The sequence below is a fragment of the Numida meleagris genome, chromosome 1 (genome assembly GCF_002078875.1).
Source record: "Numida meleagris isolate 19003 breed g44 Domestic line chromosome 1, NumMel1.0, whole genome shotgun sequence".
Taxonomy (NCBI): domain Eukaryota; kingdom Metazoa; phylum Chordata; class Aves; order Galliformes; family Numididae; genus Numida; species Numida meleagris.
The window spans coordinates 12,917,078-12,935,682 of NC_034409.1; the positions used below are offsets into that span (position 1 = coordinate 12,917,078).

The window sequence follows — 18,605 nt, forward strand, 5'->3', positions numbered from 1 at the left end:
CCCAGGGCCCCATCCAACCTGGCCTTGAATGCCTCCAGGAATGGAGTATCCACAGCTTCTCTTCGCAGCTGAGCCAGTGCCTCCCCGTCCTCTGAGTGAATAATTTCTTCCTAATATCTAATCTAAATCTCATCTCTTTTAGTTTAAACCTATTCCACCTTGTCCTATCACTATCAGACCGTGTAAAAGTTGGTCGCTCTCCTGTTTGTAAGCTCCCTTCAAGTACTGGAAGGCCACAATGAGGTCTCCCCAGTGCCTTGTCTTCTCCAGGCAGAATAAGATATCTGTGGCTCCAAGCGCTGATCCAAGAGGGGCTGGGGAGTCAACCCCAGTTTGGTGAGCAGGGGCAGTTTGGGATGATGCAGAGGTCACTCACCCAGGGGGCAGAGCCAAACTCATCAATAGTGGCAGGCAAATAGAGAGAATAATGTCCATAAAGATATGGTTCCAGAATATTAGACTGGACATTAGGTAATGCTTTTTAGTTCATGCATGTCACCCAGAGAGGTTAGGTGATGTCCATCCATGGAAGTTTTCAAGTCATGGATAGGCAATGCCTGGTCTGACCTGACCTATACGGGCAATAATCTCACTTACAGACACAGGTTTCACAGAATGATCTCAGAAAGTCACTTTCAACAAACATTTCTATGATTTTATAAAACAAAAAGAAGCACATGACTTCATTCTTTCCCTTTCACTTCCCCTTAACTTCATTGAATGACTCAAGGAAGTGAAGCGGACAAAAGAATTCTGTGGTCAGTCTGTGAGCAGTGAGGTTCTCACAGCGGTGGCATTCAAAGATGAGTGCTATTTATCACCACTCTTACAAGAATTACTTATGCTTGTGGCATGAATAATCTTTTGGAGGTCAGTAGGCTGCTGTCTTTAACACCTTCCACCTTCATTAAGAAATGAAACCAATAGCCATTAGAAACTGGAGTAAATGTCAGTTTGAAATCATAGGCATATTTCAGAATAATGGACTAAGAAAAGTACACTTTGACCTGGAAGGCTATTTAATAGACTCTTTATTGCATGGGAGATATATCAGCCTGGGCCTGTGGAAACAGGAGAAACATTCACTTTTGAGCAGCTTATACTTGTCATTAGTATTTTCTTTCTGAGAATAAAAACACAAACGCCCATAAATACTCATATAGATTCTATAGAAAAAAATGCACCAGAAAGGTGATAACTGAAAGAGCCTGTTGTACCTGTTACCAGGTTGATATGTTCCACAACCCAAATTGATGGAAAACTGGATCATGTGAGTCACTGTGGAAGGGAGCACTGGAAGGACATGGAAATAATCCACAGCCCAGACATTCCTGTTGTGGCCTTGGTGACTCTTTTGTTTCAGGCAAAACTTGGTTGCAGGAGTCTGCAGGTCCGGACTAATGACAACAGAAACCAAAGATGGAACCTTTAAAAGAAATTAAATCAGGCTTAAATAAAACAAGTAATATGAAAAAGGGTTACATGGAAAAGTCCTGTTTAAAATAGAAAAGTGGCTTCAAATGCACTGAATGAAACATGCCCATTTATTTCCTTGTTTGTGAACTTTTCTTTTAGTCATGTGTTTTCTACAGAAGAACTCAAATAAAACCTATTTTATATTACGAGCATAGCTATTGGCATTCTGGGTACCAGTGCTGCATATCAGCTTAGTGGGATTGGTTTGTTTGGTTGTAAAGACACTGTAGGAAAGACTGTATCTGCAGTCTCTCGGCTCACAGAAAAAATGCAGTGTAACTGCAGGTCTGAGTACGTGAGAAGAGAGTAACCGTGTGAGTTCACAGGCATGTGTGGGGATGATGTAATTTTGTTGAAATAAATGAAAGTACTGCTTTATGAGGCCCAGCCTTTGTCAGAAGGGAATGCAATTAGACCTTCATTATGTCAAAGGAGGATATCAGCTTAAAAACTGCTTGTTTTAAAAAAAGCTCCACAATGAATTCAGTGTAACTTCAGATCCTGTCTCTCCCTGAATTCTCCAATTAATTTTTTATTATTTTACAATCACGGTTTCCTTAGTTTTGAAAAAGTCTTACCCTGTGTTTCACACAGAACCAGGAGAGGAGGGAAACTATGTACAATGAAACAATGCAAATGACTCAACCAAATTCAGGTCAAACCCTGATGTAACTATAAACATCACTCCTCTAAATGAGAATGAGAATTCTCTACAATTACAGTGAAAATGCACATGGATCTGTGGCTGCATATTTACCACCAAATTTCCTCCACAATATATAAACATAGTGCATTTGAAACTGTAACACATCCACATGTGTATGCGTTAAATGTGTATTTGTACATTGATTTTTGCTGTCTCTAAAGGGCACGTTACTGTGTTTAAAAAGTAAAAAAAAAAGGTATAAAATGTGTAATTTCCTGTATCAGGTGCAGAAAAGGCATGCTGGCATTCCTGAGTAACTCTCCTCCCAGCCACTGAGCCCACCAGGACTGACCCACTCAAGACAAAGGTTCCTGCATATTGCACTGTGCCTGGCAGGACCTTGAATGGAGAGAAGAGTAATTATTGGTGAGGAGATGTAATCAGCACAGTTCTCAGCTGATGACTGAGCGTTGTTGCCTGTTGCCCATTTGCCTGTTATCCCAGCACTACCCAACATGCAGCACTGCTCAGCAACAACCACTGTGCTGTGTTATAAAGGCACCCTTTCACTACAAGAGCTATGTATGAATTCTATGCCGGGGAAGGTCATATTTGCCCCTGTGGAATTCAACATACAACATCAATGAAATGGCTTAAAAACAGATCACGGAATTGCAGGTGTTGGAAGGGACCTCAAGAGATCATCGTGTCCAACTCCCCTGCTAAAGCAGGTACCCTACAATAGGTTGCACAGGAAGGCATCCAGACAGGTCTTGAATATCTCCATAGAAGAAGACTCCACAACCTCTCTGAGCAACCTATTCCAGTGCTCCATCACCCTTACTGTAAAGAATCTCTTCCGTATGTTAGGACAGAACTTCCTATGTTCAAGTTTTAGGCCATTATTCCTTGTCCTATTGCTAAACACCACAGAGATTGATCAATCCATCCCATCCACCTACTTTCTTTAAGGTGATTTACCTTGTAAGCAGCATAGGTCAGGGTATCAAGAGCTATGTGTTCCCTCCTGCCTTCAATCTTGGCATAAAGGATGACATCATTTTCGTGGGATTCTCCAGAATCACAGGTTCCCCCTGTACAACACACATTTGAGGGAGAAAAGAATTAACTGAAGCCCTTGTTATTGGAAAGTGGGATCATATTACACAGACAAACTTACAAAAATAAATACTATCAGATGTTGTTTAACTTAAGATATGAAATAAAAGAACACAAGCCCTCAGGACATACTGTATAAGAACTATTTGATCTGATACACCATGTCAGAGATCAAGGGGGTTGACAATTATGAAAACCTCAAGCAACTCTCTTAATCAGCTTATCAAAACAATTTAAATAGAAAATGCTGTGGCTAGACCAATACTTCTATCTGTATGTTTCAAATCCTGTTTACATAGAAATGTTCTGCTTTCTGAGTTCTTGTCTGTTTGGAGATCAGCAAACTGTTATCTAATACTTACACCATGCAGCCACACACTATATATGAGGACCTCAAATACTTCCCAGCTGATAGTTTGGCAGCTGAGAACTTGCTCTCAGTAGGAAGGGGGAGAGACTGTTGCATATCTTACTCATTGTGCTGCTTCTTCTATTGTCTATACCATATCCTAAACAGGATGAATTAAATCTACTGTATCACACAGAATGTTTGTGATGTAGTAATCTCACTGGAATGAGGCAGGATTTCACATATGTTCGTATTGGTAGAATCTAAAAACTCTTAATAACCTCCTCTGGAAGAGCAGATATATTGGCAAGTTTGTGCAATGAGTACTGCATAATAGATACAAAATGGACATCATCAAACTGGAAAAGATTTTTAAAAGAGAATATCTGTAACTGAAACAGGAAGCCTGTCATTTTCCTGTACACTACGGGCATCACAGGTATTGAAAAACAAACAGCAAAAAACAGGATGAGGAAGTTTCTTTGAACTGTCCATAAAGTAGGAAGGTTGCATAAACAATGTGCTTTCTCTACATCTTTTCACTACAGATGCCCAGCTCCTGGAATGGGATAGGCTTATCTAGAGAGCTAGATAAGATGTGCATTTTTAATGCTGCTTATACTGCAGTAAGAAATATCCATGTGTTCATTCAAATTCTCTGCTTGCTGAAGTGTTAAAACTGTGATCTGCTTAATGCAAAAATACAACAAAATACATTTTCTAATGATAACACACTATTCTCTGTGCCTGTATGCACTGACAACTTCTCCCCTAGGTTCAGAAGGTTGAGCAAATTTCTTTCCTGTTTCTCTTGCAGGTGCTGTAATGCTTGGGAGAACTGGCAAATAGGATTCTGTTCTTCCTGTGCATTATTGGTAATTCACATAACACAGAGGAGATGTACAACAATTAAGAGCCATAACATGACGCCTTCCACTCATTAAATAAATGTGTTTTTTCTTGTTGATTCAAAAGGTTGCTTCTGGAGGTCATAAGTTTAGTATCTGCTTCCTCCTTTATTATTTTATTATTCTCTACCTTTAAACAAAAATCCTCACCTACTCTAAACATGGTGTTGAGAGAATAACAGAATGCAATTTCCTTTATGCGCAAAATAAAAGTTATGGAAAAACACTGTAAGGTACTGAACGATAGCCACAATATCCATAGGAATTCTGGTTAGTTACAACACCAAACTAATGCAGTTGTTCTGATCACAACAGCAGGAAGGAGGAATGATAGTACAAGTTTGCTCCTAGATGATTTCTTAGCCCTAGTAAATCACTGAAGTTGCACTTTGTTCTAAAAGGAAAGCCCACAGAAGGTGCTAGCACCACGTCAGTTCTTTCCACAAGGGATGATGCACAGAGGCCTTCTCCAAGGCTATAATGGTCAGCGGTGTGTTTTGTGTACAAGAGATGAATCCCACCCTGGGTAAATACATTAGAACAAAATGCTTATGAATACAGTGATAAACTAAGAGCTTTTGAGCAGAAACTATTATGAGTTCAGTTAGAATCCTTTGCGGTGTGGTGAGGTTGATAAAGATACAACCAGATCTTCTACCACGAGAAGTAAGGAGAACTCTGCAAAATTAGAGGGTACAAGACATGAAGATACTTCTTCATGTGAAGACACATGCAGAACAATTCTTCATGTGAAGAACTGTTATACTATGGAGTTGTTATAGGATCTTGTGGACAAAACAGGCAGATTCCATTGGTGAAACACTACTGCCAAGGAGCATGCTAGACCCTGCAGAGGGGCCTGGCTGGCTCACCTACTGCTCCAGCCGGCTGTGATTGTCCAAGTCCTGGATTATATCTGCCAGCACTATGTTGACTTCTCAGGTACTCTTGGACACCTCCAGTAGCAACAACAACCTGTGTTTGCCCTGTAAATCCTGCCTGAGGACTGAACAAGGGTGAGCCAACAACTATGAGCACAGCAGGTTTGTAAGCCTCCTTTTATACCAAGGGATATCCAACCTGTGCAGTCAGTGGAGCCCAGAGGACTGCTCAGCTGGTCTAGCACAAGTGCCTCCTGTTGAATCAAATGCATTTTTGTTCAGTAACTCTACTGATCACATCTCTAATTACAGAGGAAAATTAGACACTGACCTCACATGGAGACACTGTCATGTTGCTGTTTTAATCTGGAACTAAGTGTTTATACCAGCCAAATTGGCTAGATATATCCATGGAAGAAAAGTCTACCAAAGGCTACTAAACACAGAATGCCCCATCTGGGTAAGGAAGGTCTGTAAGTCAGTGATATCAGGGGGAATATTTTTAGGAGGGCTATTTGTGTGCCCACCATGTTTTCACATTTCTGTGAACATCAGAAGAGCAGACCCTCAGTCCAAGATTTGTCTGTCTTACATCCTCGTGGGTGTAACTGTGATGAATCTGAACCATCCTTTTCCAAGGAATGTTTAAAACATTTCTTATGTGCATTGTGTAATCTGAATCTCATGTGTCCCACATTTTATTTTATTAGGAATATATACTCACCCATACTGAAATAAAATCGTAAGTTCCCATAACCAGTAGTGTCCATATACGGAGTGCATATTTTTCTCTCTCCATCTCTGAGAAATACCATAGACGAGCCAGACTCCAACGTCCCACACTCAGTACCAATGACAGCACCTAATACGTCCCACCTGGAGAGGTCGACAGCAGGCACAGAATGTGCAGCAGCACGTTACTGATAAATTCATACAAAACATGTTCTAGGAGTTCATTTTTATACAAAGCAGTACCTGTTGCTACTGTTAGAAAGTACAATAAAATCAATACAACGCAGTTTTCAAAACGTGATTCTGAGAAATGTACTTGCTTATTCAATGTTAGTTTTTAAATTCAGTCTAAAACAAAAGTAATATAAATTTTAAAAATAAATATATTGGTAGAAAAGTTAAAATCATTTAAAAAATTAAGCTTTGGTAATAGCTTGGATGCTATTACCAAATATTTAGTGCTTTGTTGTTCCATTACTTCATTATTTTTCTGGCATGAAAATGTTTAAAACAGAACTGCCTTCTGTTTCATATTGTGTAATAGAATGTTCATAGACAAATGAAACATGAAAAAGCACATCTTCCATATCTGCTATGTCAGTCATTAAATATGTAGGTAATAACCAAAAATGCTCTCTTTTCATCTTTTTGAGCGTTTAGGGTTACACTTTTAACAAACACATGAACAGAAGATTAAACAAAAATTGCTGGGTTTCTTCTAATGTGCGATGATACAATCTTTATCAGTTTTTATCTTATTTTTTATTCAGTGATAATTAAAAGAGCTGCTGCAGAATTTTTCAATTAAATATTTCTATTCAAAATATGTTTTCATCATGAAAACACTGGTTTCTTTAAAACTTGACTAAAATATTTTGAAAGATTAGAAACTTGAAAAATTGGACATTATTTTGGTCTGATACAGAATTATTCATATTGAAGTTTTAATTCATAATGAAGTATTTTAAAATTATAAGGCAATAAAGCAATCAATATTTACAATCATTAATACTTAACAATCCAGTCATTTAAGTAGCCAGTGTCACTAACCAATGATTCAGAGAATGAGAAAACGTTTAAGATTTAAAGCCATTTGACAAAGCCATTTCCTGTCCAACTCTAGCAGAAACAATCTCTACCACCAATGTGGAGTATGAAAATTTCAAAAACTGCCATTTCAACAATTTAGCAGTCTGCTTATCAATTTAACCATTCACACTATTTCAAGATGTATTTTAAGATCTTAAGAGCTGCCAGTTTTCTTATTGACCTAAGCTGTGACAGACTAACAATGTGCTTGCTTGAAAATCCTCCTTTAAAATTGTCAGTCATTCACACAGGAATTAGCAAGATTAGCGTCATTGAAAAGCTTTTATGATACAAATATAAATATGTTAATGGAAGCAGTTTAACCTAACCCTATTTTAGTTGTGCAGACATTTTAAAGGTAATGTGCAATACAATCAAAATACAATTTTGAAAATGGGTCTCTTGGGCCAAAGACAAGCACAGAATAACACAGTTGTGCTTACTTTAACTTACATGACAAAATCTCACAATGCTCCATTGATCTTTTGTATGCTCTATTTAGCTCAATTAAAACAGTCTCTTTGATGACCCACGAAACAACTTGAGGTCATGAATGATGCAGATCATGGAGGTTTCCAGGGATCCTTTCCTTTTAGGCAGCATTATAATGGAAACCAGAAAGTTCTACAACATAAAATAACTGGCACTTAAAGAAAAACAAATGAAAACAGTGACTGTAAAGATAAACAGGGAAAATCTCTTGGTGATGGCACGACAGAGATGCAGATGTTCTTCATTGAATATTACATTTGGATACATCTATCTCTCACATGACTCTTGAAATTCTTCTCTATATAAGAAATGATAGGATGATACATGGATCTAAACTAGATTTAATGGGCATGGACATCCAAAGTAGCAATGCATGTGCTAGAGACACCAGAGATACCTCTATCCTCAGATATGAAGTTCTGTTCACTTTTAGGATTCACTTTTAGGAACAGGCCCTAACTTCTGTGATTAAAAAGAAACAGAACGACAGTAGAAAGATGCATGGTACTAATAGCAAACCCTATTCATGAAGCCTACTGCTTTATATTGTCTACCTGGACACATGAAAAACCTTTTACATGGCCTTGAACCACATTCTTATCTCTAAGTTGAAGAAATATGAAGTATTTAGTACTCAGTGGATACAAAATTGGTTGGATGGCCACAGCAAGAGGGCTGTGGTCAATGGCTGTATGTACAAGTGGAGTCTAGTGACAAGAGTTCCCAAAGATCCATCTTGGGAGTGGTTCTCTTCAACATCTCTATCAATGACATAGACAGTGGGATTGAGTACACTCAGAAAGTTTGCTGATGACACCAAGCTGAGTGATGTGGTTGACACAGCAAAACAAAGGGATGCCATACAGAGGGACCTGGACAGGCTTGAAAATTGGGCCCATGTGTATTTAATGAGGTTCAACAAGGCCAAGTGCAAGGTGTCGCACTTGGGTCAGGGCAATCCCAAATACGTGTACAGACAAGGAGAATAACTAATTGAGAGCAGCCCTGCAGAGTGGGACTTATGGGTTCTGGTAGATGAACAACTTAACAGGAGCCAGTAGCATGTGCCTGCAGTCCAGAAGGCCAAGAGAATCTTAGGCTGCATCAAAAAGGGTAGCCAGTGGGGAGAGGGAGGTGATTGTTCCCCCATCCTCTGCCCTCATATGATACCATCTGGAGTACTGCATCCAAACCTGGGGTACCCAGCACAGGAAGGGTGCGGAGCTGCTGGAGCGGGTCTAGAGGAGGGCTATGGAGATCTCCAGAGGGCTGCAGCACCCCTCCCATGAAGAAAGGTCAAGGGAGCTGGTCTTGTTCAGCCTGGAAAAGGCTCCAGGGAGATCTTAAAGCAGCCTCCCAGTATTTGAAGGGAGCTTATAAACAGGAGGGAAACTGACTTTTTACATGGGCAGACAGTGATAGGATAAGGGGGAATGGCTTTAAACTATAAAAGGGGAGATTTAGGTTAGATGTTAGGAAGAAATTCCTTACTCAGAGGGTGGTGAGGCACTGGCACAACTGCCCAGAGAAGATGTGGATGTCCCACACCTGGCAGTGCTCAAGGTCAGGTTGGATGGGGTCCTGGGCAGCCTGATCTGGTGGGTGGTAGCCCTGCCCATGCAGGGGGCTGAAACTGGATGGCTTTGAGGTCCATTTCAACCCAAGCCTCTCTGTTATTCTATGCTGGGGACGTAAAAAATACTAGTCACCCTGAATAACAGTAAGCTCCTCTGCCCTCAGTGTTGGGCTCTTTCAGATGTCTCACCTCAGAGTGCTTTTAGCATGGAGCAAGATGGGGATGATCAACATGTCAGCTTCCCTTTGCTCTCCCATATGAAGGATGCTTTTGTGTTTTCTTTGAGAGGAAAATGAGGCAGGTGAAGCTACTTGCAGCTGCCCCTGTTCATAGACAATGACCTCAATGACATTTTTTTCTCTTGAGACAAGTATTTCCTACACTCCCAACATGAAAGAAGGGAAGGGAGACACAATCCCACAGCTTTCTGGAATTACAGCCCAGCCCATCAGCCTCCAACTGACAGAAGCCTGAGCAGAAAAGTGACCACAGTATATAAATTTTTTTTTTTTTTGCCAACTTGTTCTCTAAAATCACTTACACAGAAGGTAACCGTATGGAAAATTGTGCTTGAAGAAATTATTTCTAACCAAGATTACAGGTTCATGAGTAAATAAGATACTCCAAATACTTTTTTTTTTTTTTTTTTTGCATTCTAAGAAAGATATGGATTAGAATTAATCCACCAAGCCACCAAGTTGTTTATAACAGAGAAGAACAGAACCCTTATTTACTAATGAATTCTGTAAACAGAAAAGTCAATAGGGGAATACACTATATTAGGTTAAACTGGAAACTTACATTGCAGGACTGTAAGGCTCATTCCACTTTGTAATTATTATGATTACTAAACATATCTAGGTTGCTCCAAAAGTAACGTTTCCTATTTATTTCTATGGAAACTACAACAGATACAAAAAGGACAATAACACCGTTTGATAGAGCAAATTCTCAGCTACAAAACACTATTTTTCAACATAGTTCATTTTTCATCACCATTATCTATGCATTTTTGCCAGCCATGAACAAGAGCCTGTATGCTATGCTTGTAAAAATCTGTACCAGAGAACGTTACCCAGTATGATGTTGTGATGGCGTTGTAGCGAGGAAAATGTTGCCCACTCAGTCCATCTCTCATCAGCCTGGACAGATGGAAGTCAAAAAGCACTGAATCCAGACTATATGGTGGGCACGGTAGGACAGTCCAGCCAAGACTGGTAATGTGCTCCACCATCTTCAAACAGGTGTGGAGCCTGGCATTATCATATTGCAAGGTTGTTTTCTTCTCTGGCCTGACTCTGGAAGTTGGATTCTTCAGCTTTGTCAGTGTTGTGATGTAGCAGTTAGAGTTAATGGTTTGTCCGTGTTCCAGGAAATCCAGGGTCGCCCCTTTCCTATCACTTTACCTGCTGAAGGCTGTGTCTTGAACTTTTTATTTGATGGGGAATTCACGCTCCAAGGACTGCTATTTTGACACTGAATCATAGTGGTGACACCACATCTCATCACTGGTAATGATGAGATCCAAGGAACAGTCACCTTCAGCCTTGTATTTGTTCAGTAGGTCCTGACAAACTTGCATATGGTGTTCTTTCTGTTCCTGTGTGAGGATTCGTGGGAACAATTTGGCACAAACGTTGCAGTATTCCAACGTTGCCACTATCATTTCCAGTGCACTGAAGCTGATATTCAGCTCCATACACAGTTCCATGATTATAATCCTCTGATTCATGTGGATGAGCTGATCAAAACAATCTTCATTTTGACGTGTGACAGCTGTGCATGGCCATCCAGAATGTGGCTTGTCTTTCACCACTGCTGAAACACACCACCCACTGCCTCACTGTGCTCACACACACTGGTTGGTCTCCATAACCATTCAGCAAGCATTGATGAATGTCAATGAGTGCAATTTTTTCCTCAAGGAGGAGTGCAATAAAACACCTTTGCTTCATCCCCACTTCCACGTCAGATGTCATTTTGTCAGACTGCCCCTCTGCTGCCATATATCACATGGCAACAAAACGAATATTGGTGGGAAGGTTCAACCTCTACTACCATAACATCAACATCCACTTCTGATCAAGATTATTATAGGCCAATGTAATAAAATAGCGGGCATTATTTTCAGAGCAGTCCTCATACATTCTGCAATTCTTGAGTAGCAGGAATAGAAATATATAGAAATAGAAATATATAGAAATAGAAATGAGGAATTTTGGTCAGAAAATGTTGACTACCTTTAACAAAAGTTTTTGCAAAGACAGTTTTGAGGAAATATCTTCTGGTCCCATGAGGAGTTTTTGATCAGAGATGCAGGAAGCTGGATACCCAACTTGGATGTCAGAGAGCGATGCTCTACTTCTGCTCCACTCTGTTGCCAGCAGAGGTGGAAATGGAATATTTTATACCCCAGGAATTTGCTCTCTTTGCTAACCTATTTCCTTTTTATTTTGAACAATATCTTGAAAAGCCTATTTTCTTTCCAATACCTAAAAGAAAACCACCACACCGGTCTTCTAAATCTTACATTTTTTCACAAAACAGAATTTTTATTTTCTGTTCAGGCCTGCTGTGGATAATTGCACCCTGTAACCTGTCCTTCATGTTTCTGTGACAGCCTCAATACAGCAAAACAATATTTAAAACAGTTCAAAGAGCATTCAGAAATATTTCTATAAGAAGAAATTAAGGAAGCACTTATATTTGCAGTTCTGCACAATTCCCAAAGCAAAGCCCCACAGAAATGCTGCAAGGTGGGACAATGTTAATTACAGTTTTATATGATGGGGTTGGTTTCTGTAACCTCAACAGAATTCACTGTTTGTTTATTCATGGCTGCATGTAACTTAAACCTCTGTGCCTACAACGACAGTTGAAAGAAGGAAGTTTCATATATAGAATAAAATGTGAAAATTAAAAAAATAATCAGGATCAGGTTCCTGTAAGTGTGTGCCGGATGGGAGTGCAAAAAGTGCCTGCCCTGCTCTTGGCTGAGAGCAGTGGTAGCTGCAGCTGGAGTCTGATGCTGTGTGAAACCAAAAAGGTATTATTTGGAGAAATCGTGCACTTTCTCACTGGGGTATGGTACAAATAATTGACTTCAAAATTTGTACTCAAGTGCAGAATTTACTACTGTAAGTAATTTTTTTATAGTTTACTAATTATCAAGGAAGGAAGAGCCCTGAGTAGAAACCACTGATGATGAGGAGCCTGGCTGGAATTAACTAATCACCTGGTCCAGCAAAGCCAGGAGCTACAGGCAGGGCAGATGTCCTGAAGTCACGCTCCCATGCTTTTTCAAGATGGAAACAGGCTGAGACAACATCTCACATATATCCCACATGGTCACCTAACACACAGCACAAACATATGCAACTTCTTTGTATTTGACTGAAATTTCCTAAAGGACATGGCAACGATAGTTCAGTATCCACCAGGTCACAGGTTGGTTAGCCAAACTGGGATGGAGTTCACAAGGAATATTGTTTCTATAAGTCCCAAATAATCAAAGCGTTTACAGTTTGCATTAGCATGTATTTCTCAAAAGGTGCTCTTTGCCTTCAGTACAGCACAAGCACCATCTGAATCAGCTGCCTATGATCTCAAGTATTTTGTAGGTTAAAATCAGCATTCAGCAGAGACCCATAAACTAGTGGTGTAAGTTTCTCATTTCTCTGGGATTACTGCCACTACTGAAATTCCTTTTCTTAAAACTAAAAAAGAATTAAGATCATATTGAAGTTTTTATTTTCTTTTTATTTGGTCAGAACTTATGCACCAAGGTATACAAAATGATAGAATATAAAACTGTAGCTCTCTACCAGGCCACTTTTATTTTTGAAAAGCCCACTTAGGTTTCAGTAGAAGTGGTATGACTTCCTATTGTGCTGTCCTGGATGGGCTGCCAAAGCGTGGCCCACCGCAGTTTCAGGAAGAGGTTGAGTTTTGTGAGGAATCTGATTCAGTACAGATTGTTAGCAGCTCTCAGGTGTAACAAAAGGAAAAAAAAATTAAATCAACATCATCTGTTTCTTCGAAAATGTCATAGAAGCACTTTTTTCACTGAAAATTTTGGAGACAGGATGGTCAGGAAGCTGTTCCTCCTGGGCTTTCCTACCTTGCATGTTCCCAACATCTCCCATTACCTGTTACTTATGGTATTGCTATTTATCCTAGCAACATTTACCCAGCTTCCCAATCCCCAGCATAAAACTCCCAGCCCTACCCAGGCACTCACCCTTTGGGCTGGCTCTCAAACTCCTCTGCCCACTGCTCCTGGGCGTCCTCTGTAGAAAGGTCCACGTCTCGAGTTGTGGCAAAATTGAACTCGCTGCCTTCTGTCCCATGGAAATAGATGGAGTTTCCATCTGACTGGCAGCTGTGCTGTAGACAAAAGGAGCACAGAGTAGGGAATGTTACTGTGGTTGGTAAGGGCAGCTGTCCTGAGCTCGGAACAAGCTGCAAATTAGCTAATGACTCACCAATGTCAGATGAAATAACAAATGGACACCACCTTTTCTCTTTCTTGGCCTACCCAAATGTGATTGTATCCTAACTTCGTATCTGCTTCCCTACGAATGCACCTCAGACCATTGTGAAATTGTGTTTGCTTAGAAAAGATATGTACCAAACCTTTGTGTGTTTGCTTCTATTTTAAAGTTGTCATTATGTCTGCCTTGGACCAGTAATCACAACTGTGTGTACAAATAACCTTAATAGCACTATTGCTATGGGTATTTTGTCGGCAGAAGAGTTTCATGCTGTGAAACACACGTCAGATCTTCATGCTTGAATTTTTGCAGGCAGAGGTGTCTGCAGGTAAAATTGCTCTGCATTGCCATATAGCAAACTTCAGGCCTGACATGAGTGAGTGAAAAGGCTGTCTGCTATAATTTTATGCAAACAGCGCAGCAAATAGCTATGTAGGCAAACAGCTCTTGTAACATGTTGATCACAGGGTGCTGAGGCTGCCCACATTAACAACATATCTGCTTTTCATATTGCATTTCTGCATATATCACCACAGCAGCATGAAATGAAGCCCCACATCTGCTCAAACGGCCCTGACCACCACAATACTCCATGTAGAGCCTTTGAATAGGTCATATTGCACATAGACTACAAAATGGCATTTTTGTCTTTTTTGCCAGTACTACTCTCACCCTCATGTCTATCTGATAAATTGGTAAGTCTCCAAAATTTGCATGGCTGAAAGAGATACTGGAAGCTTCTAAAGAAGCTCTACCTGACCTTAACAGAGAGAACTTGGTATCTTATTGAACTGTTCATATTAAAACAAATACTGATAAAAGTAATAGTTAGCTCAAACACTTCTTTGGAAAATTTGGCCACATTAGAATTAAGAGCTGAAATAAGAAATTACTAACTAGACTAATTCTCCTTTCTTGGCACAGTTCAATATCTGAAAAAGAAATACAACAATACCAAATTACATTGACCTTTTCAGTACCATCTATGCAGTCTGCTCTCGTCTCTGAACTCCTTCAGAACTCACCAAGGGAAAGTGTGATGATCACCTCATCTGCATTTAAAAAGGTCATGGTAGTGCCACATAAGTTAATAATTAAATTTTCAGCGAAAAAGAAACGTGGCAAGAAGGAAAAACTGCCCACTGCATCTTTGTCTATGTGATTTTAAGAGAAAAGTACAAAATGCTGCATTATGTCTATTCCTCTTCTCATTTACAAACACAAAAAACGAAGACATAATTGAAATTCTTCTGTTGACAAATTTCAAATATGTTTGCCTCTAACTTAATTAAATTTATATTTAGGAATATAGTGTGAATTCCTTTTTAGAGGTGTCTACACATTATTAGAAAAAAAGTCTACATACTTGGAATCTGATTTGAGTGTAAAGACTTTTTGGTCTTCAGCTGTATGACAATAGCTCTGCATTTAATAACTGACAAAATATCACTTGAAGAAACTCTCTGTAGAAGTGTAAAGACAGTTTCAACTGCTAAAATAAACAAATCCCTCCTAAAGCATTTTTTTTCCTACATAAAGGTCAAAACAATGGCATGATGCTGCAATGCTGATAAGTTATCAGAAATTATATAGATTTTGTCACAATTATCCTTACTATCGGTTCATAAAAATGTAACTAGAAGAAATTAATGAAACAGTTCTGTACTTTATTTCAGTTTGAAAAACAGTGTGTACTATGTAGTTACTTGTAACTGACTGAGAAATGGATTTTGTTCACTAGTCTGTATTAATGCTCATAGGCATTGCTAATATCATATTTCTAAAAATAATTTTGCTCCTTGGTTTTCAGAATATTCTTTGTTTGCTGAACAGAAATGACATAGCCTTCATCTGTCTATCAATCTACCACAAAACCTCTATTACCTGCAAGCAGCCAAGTAAATACACTAGAAATAAATATTCAGGCTAAAACTTCTGATAATTCAAATTTACATGTAACCCTTCATCTCTTAACAAACAGACAAATAGATCCTAGTGAACTAGCAAAGTACAATTGCAGACAAGCTTTGGAAAATCCTTTATAGGCTATACTTGTTTCTCAGGTGCTCAGCTATATTTGTGTTTACTTGATAGTGCAGCATGTCATTAGTAATCTCTTGCTGATGAAAGCCACCTATTAAAATACACTGAATAGATACAGGACTGTTACCATTTCACATTTATTTGTCCTTCTGCTGTCTAACAGAATACTTACTGAAGTGTGTCTGGTAGCGTTTCCATTTAGGTTGTCAAGATAAATCAATGGGCAGCTTGGCAAAAGGGCAAATATGTAATTATGAATAGTTGTGTATAATCAACATTTTATGAATGCTCAAAAGGATATTGAAGCATCACTTATTTCATTAGTTCTATAAAACTACCTTTATGCTTTGTAAAAAGCTACACAATATCAATGAATATGTATTTTATGCTGATTTTATGTGTTAATGAACCACATAACATATGGCTCAAATCAATCTCTGATCAAGTTAGCTTTGAACCTCATGTGAAACAGCTCTGCAGAGGAAAAGTTCAAACTGGAAGTTAACTGCTTTTATTATTCTAAATGCCAACAAAAACAGTAAGAAAAGCTCATTACCTTTAAAGGAAGTAAGATAGATATTCAGAACACAGGTAAAGCCTCTATGAAAGTTCTGATAGAGGGCCATCATTTTCTTTTTGCTCAGTATCACTATTTGGGACACTAAGGGCATGCTCATGAGAGAGAAGCACCCACCCACATGAGCTGTACCCTCTTCCACCTGCCAGCCACATCACCCTGTCTTTATAGTCATCACCCCCTGGGTCACACTTAGCTTCTTGCTTTGATATTTTCCTTTTCATTTTCCCAGCAGTTATTATCTGTTGCTGCTTTTACTGCTCCTTTTCACCCAATGGGCTGCAGAGGGGTGAACAACCTCAAAGGGCGCTCAGCCAAATCTTTCAGGGGCAAAGGAAACTCCAAAAGAGTTGATTCCTCGCTGGCATCACTCCCAACTACCTCGTCAGTCCTGTTCAGCATCCAAGAGGCTGCTGACTCTGCTGAGTTATTTTGTGGTTTTGCAACAAGGTTTAACAGATTAGAGACTGAACTGAAACCATCAGACTCATTTTCTCTTGGGTTCAACCCAGGGTTTGAATCCAAGCCTTTAGAAATGAAGAAATGAAGTACAATTTACACACTGTGCTTTTTCCCGAATTAACAACTATACACTTCCTGTGGTAATCTATAGACTGTTTGGTTTTGAAGGAGTAAATTTCACAGGTTTCTCTCTCTCTTTTTTTTTTTTTTGTCATTCTAAGGTGATAAAAAATCTGAAATGAACATGTACTCTTTTTTGAAACTAATGCAATTAAGTTCTTCCTAAACTGGAGATACTGCAGATCCCTCTTATGCAGACGTAGAGTTCTCTCTTATGAATTTCAGACTCAATTTGTTCTCTGCTTCATTTTTATTTACACTTAAATGATTTTAAAGATATGAACAAATTAAGTTGCTTAGTAAAATATGTAACTAAAAAGGCAAAATGGCAGCAACTTGTAGGATATTTCTCTTCTTGTTACCATGGAAGCATCAGCTGAAGGTCCAGTACTACAGCAGAGTTCAATTTTGTATTTAATGAGGGATTATAAGTGTATGAAACATTTAACGTGTCCTTGCACAAATTACAACACTGAACGGTTAACTAATTTGTGAGGAAAAATTAATTTAGAGAGAAAATCCTTTGACAAATTTGATAACCTTCATTAAACAAAGCTTTCTCCCAAATCACCTACATAACAGAGCACACCATGCTTGAGACACTTCAATGTAGACACTTCACAACAGTAGCTGTTTCCTATTGTTTGCAACAGGAGTGGGATTGTAAGCCTGGCATAAGTACACTGCTGTATTCCTAAATAAACAACATTCACTGCTGCCAAATGGAAAGAAGCCAAGAACTGTTCAGGGACTGTGGTCATCCCAAGGGAAAAAAAAACCAGTTTAATTTAATCTGGCACTACCAGTACTATTATTCACTAGCTGCAATTGTTAAACTATTGCTTAGCATGAATAGAGCAAAATGAAAATTGTCTGGACACATTCCCATAGCTCAGCATGCTTGGATTTGCTTTCAATCTAAAATCCACTATGAATTTTCTGTTTCTAAAGTTTGTCTGCTATATAGTTACAGTATCACTGCTTTTCACAACTCTGGAGGCACTGTGATGTCTCACCCTCACCTACCTCTGCCTCTCTTGGCTCACTTTTTCCTGACCACTGCTACCTTCACCTGCTGATGAGTTGACCAAACTTGCCTATGACCTTGCCCATTCTGCCTGGAAAATTCCCCACCCGATGATGTCCTTCAGGCACCTCTTTAGCGCCTTCTTCAACAAACCTTAACACTGATTACACTGAAAAATACACTGCTTACCAGGATGGATATTGTTCCCTCTTGCACATTTCCTTTTATTCCCTCATTTTCCCAGCCTCAGCTGATCTCTTGCTTTACAAACGGATGGTGGTTTTTCCTGGATACAGGCTTTCGTTTTGTTTTGTGCCTAAAGAGGTAATAATGGTATACCCCTTGCTCAGGGCTCCTTGTTGCTACAACGGTACAAAAATTACTTTTGTTTTTGGTGATGAAATTGCCGATTTATTTCTTAGTAGTTTAACAGATTTTGTTTTGGAATTGTTCTACTACAGATAAATTGATGTGTTAAGTCAATTCCTTATATTGCAGCAGTTTTATTATACAGTACCAGACTGTACCCCATGAGACAGCAGTGTGTAGCAGCTATGCCTTAAACAAACCACACTTGCTTGGTGAATGGATTTCACTACCAGCTAGACTAGCAAG

General features: G+C 39.2%; 1 protein-coding gene across 2 annotated transcripts in view; it reads right to left on the reverse strand.

The window, feature by feature from the left end:
* Nucleotides 1-18,605, reverse strand: part of RELN (reelin) — a 272,240-nt gene that overhangs the window by 96,621 nt on the left and 157,014 nt on the right. For both annotated transcript variants that reach the window (XM_021384542.1, XM_021384541.1), the window contains exons 11-14: nt 13,509-13,654; nt 6,104-6,255; nt 3,104-3,216; nt 1,218-1,426 (exon numbers count right to left, since the gene is read on the reverse strand). In XM_021384542.1, coding sequence (XP_021240217.1) covers nt 1,218-1,426; nt 3,104-3,216; nt 6,104-6,255; nt 13,509-13,654 — 620 coding nt within the window. The remainder of the gene's footprint in view (nt 1-1,217; nt 1,427-3,103; nt 3,217-6,103; nt 6,256-13,508; nt 13,655-18,605) is intronic.